Source organism: Sinocyclocheilus grahami, unplaced genomic scaffold, assembly GCF_001515645.1.
Source record: "Sinocyclocheilus grahami isolate Dianchi unplaced genomic scaffold, SAMN03320097.WGS_v1.1 scaffold1791.1, whole genome shotgun sequence".
Classification (NCBI taxonomy): Eukaryota; Metazoa; Chordata; class Actinopteri; order Cypriniformes; family Cyprinidae; genus Sinocyclocheilus; species Sinocyclocheilus grahami.
Window position 1 is genome coordinate 157,962 of NW_015506970.1, and position 2,713 is coordinate 160,674.

General features: G+C 32.7%; 1 protein-coding gene across 1 annotated transcript; it reads right to left on the minus strand.

The window, feature by feature from the left end:
- Positions 1–38: 38 nt before the first annotated feature.
- LOC107572673 (adenosine 3'-phospho 5'-phosphosulfate transporter 2-like) lies at positions 39–1,485 on the minus strand. The gene is made up of 3 exons (XM_016259106.1): positions 1,058–1,485; positions 888–957; positions 39–679 (listed from the first exon to the last, which is right to left on the minus strand). The coding sequence occupies exons 1-3, from the start codon at positions 1,125–1,127 to the stop codon at positions 529–531; spliced, it is 291 nt and encodes a 96-aa protein (XP_016114592.1). The 5' UTR covers positions 1,128–1,485; the 3' UTR covers positions 39–528.
- Positions 1,486–2,713: the final 1,228 nt, after the last annotated feature.

Below are 2,713 nucleotides of genomic sequence, written 5' to 3' on the forward strand. Positions count from 1 at the left end.
TGGAGCCAATGGATAAGAGACGCCATTATTCATGAAAACACTCCACACTGTCTGAATCAACATCCCAGTTTGTTTTTAATGTAAAAACAGCCACCCTTTCACCAAACAAATGGTTGGCAAATATGGCAGCTGATAAGTTGAACCTTTTCTGAATGTCAGCCCTTTAAACAGACAGAATCATTGAGTTATTTTCACCTGTGCAATTGCAGTTACCTCAAAAAATAGAGTCCTGACTTGAATGTCAGCTGTTGCCGTTACTTTACGGCACATGCAGGTGAAATGTATTCTATTAAAATGTAACTGGCTCCCATCAGGCCAACATTCATTTGGACTTGTTTTGTAAAAAAAAAAAAAGGGATTTCCTACTGAAACCATTTCCATCTTCAGTTTCCACCTTTGTCCAGTGCAAATCTTTGCTTTTTGGCTCTAGTTTATGGTCCCTTTGATTCAAACGGTCCCCACACTCCATGCATCAGCTGATGTAAGACGTAGGAGAAGCCCATCAATTACACTTTTGAGTTCTCCCTCCTACACGTCCTGAGACAGCAGACGCACCTTCCTCCCGCTGAGCACTTTTTTTCTGAGCTCTGCTAAGGAGGGAAGCTTCATTTTGTCTTTGTTTTTGCTGTAAACATTAAGGAAGATGCCAAACACCACCAGAAGACCACCCCAGACGTACCTGCGAAAGAACCATTGTACATCAATCTCAACAAAACATGTAATTTGTATAACCAACACTCAACATGACATTAAAACTGACCCAATCAAATGCTGATGGATAAAATCCAGTTACATTATTTGCTCAGCATTGTTGCATTTGGAAATACACCTCAATACGTTACGAAAGTAGTTTCATGTTGTGTTTAAAGAGATTCTAGTTCACTTACTGAAAAGTGAAAGGTTTTGAAAAGAACAGAAATGACAACACGATAGTCATGGCTTTTCTTCCTGTAGTCACTGGAGAGAGGAGAAAAATTGCATTAATTCACTATCTTTATTTACTAAATTTGAATGATCATCCCAAAAGTACTTACATATATGAGAGGGCTTGTCTTACCTGTGACAGCAACCAGTGCTCCATAAAGTTTTATCAGAGCCAGGACGAATGAAATGCCAAAATATCCCATCAGTGAAAATAAGAATGCGTAACCGTATGTCGTCACTGGATGCTGAGTGAGCAAAACATAGTTTTAAGGACAGAATGCATTTAGATATTAAAAACAGTATTTCAAAGGCTCATGTCATGTGAAACTTCTAGTTCCTGTTCCTCTGAAATGAAAGAGTCTTGTACTTGCGTAAACATTGATTAGATTTACATCACAGTTTTGTGGTTCTAGTTTTTATTTGGGTCAGTTAATATGAATCACCAATAATTATGAAAATGATGTTGCTGCAAGGGGTGTACCAATTAGAAAATTAGAAAAGAAATCACAACCACGAGTTCAATAACTTAAGAACATCCGCATTTATATATCAACACTAGGGCTGCATGATATTGGAAAAAAAAAATACTGACACTATATTGCAATATTTATTTACTAATACAATATTTAAAAAAATGAAGCAATTTCCATTTGGAAATAATTAATCGTTGTAGAATGATTGGGGTGATTTTGTAGGGAAGTGCATCTGCATAAAAAAATTTAAAAAATACAAATAAAAATAATACAGACAAACACTCTTTAAATATTTTTAGTGCTGAATGATTTGGGAAAAATAAAAAAATATTTCCATTTGAACAATATTCCTCATAGGCCATATTCACACTTTTTGAGCCATTTAATATAAAATAACTAGTAATTAGTTTTATATTTACTGAAATTATTAATAAATAAAAAGGAGAAATATATTACTACTGTAATAATACCACAGCACTGTAAAAATCAAGCATTTAATAAAAAATTATAAACCATTTTATAAATTGCGATTTTTATTGTGATTATTCAATACAATCAAAAAATAAGAAACACTACTATTGTAACACTACTGCACTGTAAAATAAAATAAACAAGTATTCGATAAAATCTAATAATAATTTAAATGAATACATAAATAATAGTTTTATAATACAAGTTAGGGGTGGGCCATATGATACAAATTTCACGATAACAATTTGATCTATTGTATTTGTTCTATTATCTGTAATTAGCTTTCTTCATTTTCATTTTTCAACAAACAAACAAATAAATTAATATATGAATAAATACTGTCCCAGGAGCTTGGGGTAAAAATGCCACAGAAATTAACAAAAATTCCCCCTAAATTCTGGATGGGGGGATATGGCCCTGGACAATTACATTAAATCTACGGTCACGATTAAAGTGAAATATGAAAATGAATGAAAAGTGTATATTGAACATTACATTTAGATGTAAATAAGCATGTCATCAGCTTCTGTTCCAATGTAAAGATGACTTTTGTTGATGCTAATAACATTTTATTGGTGATAAAACTGGTAGTATTCCAATTAAAAGTAATCGGTTAAATTTAGATATTTGACATCAAATACAATACAGATGCATTTAATACGGTAACCATAAAAAAAATGTCTATAAAGGAAGTCAAAAATACCACTGGAAATCAATTCCAGGTTCCAAATATTGCCTCTTAATGGACAAGTTAATGTCTGACCCAAAATTATAGTGTTCTAGAAAAATAGTTAACCGGTCACAACAGATTCTATTTACATACAGTAGTCTTAAAGGTACAGCAT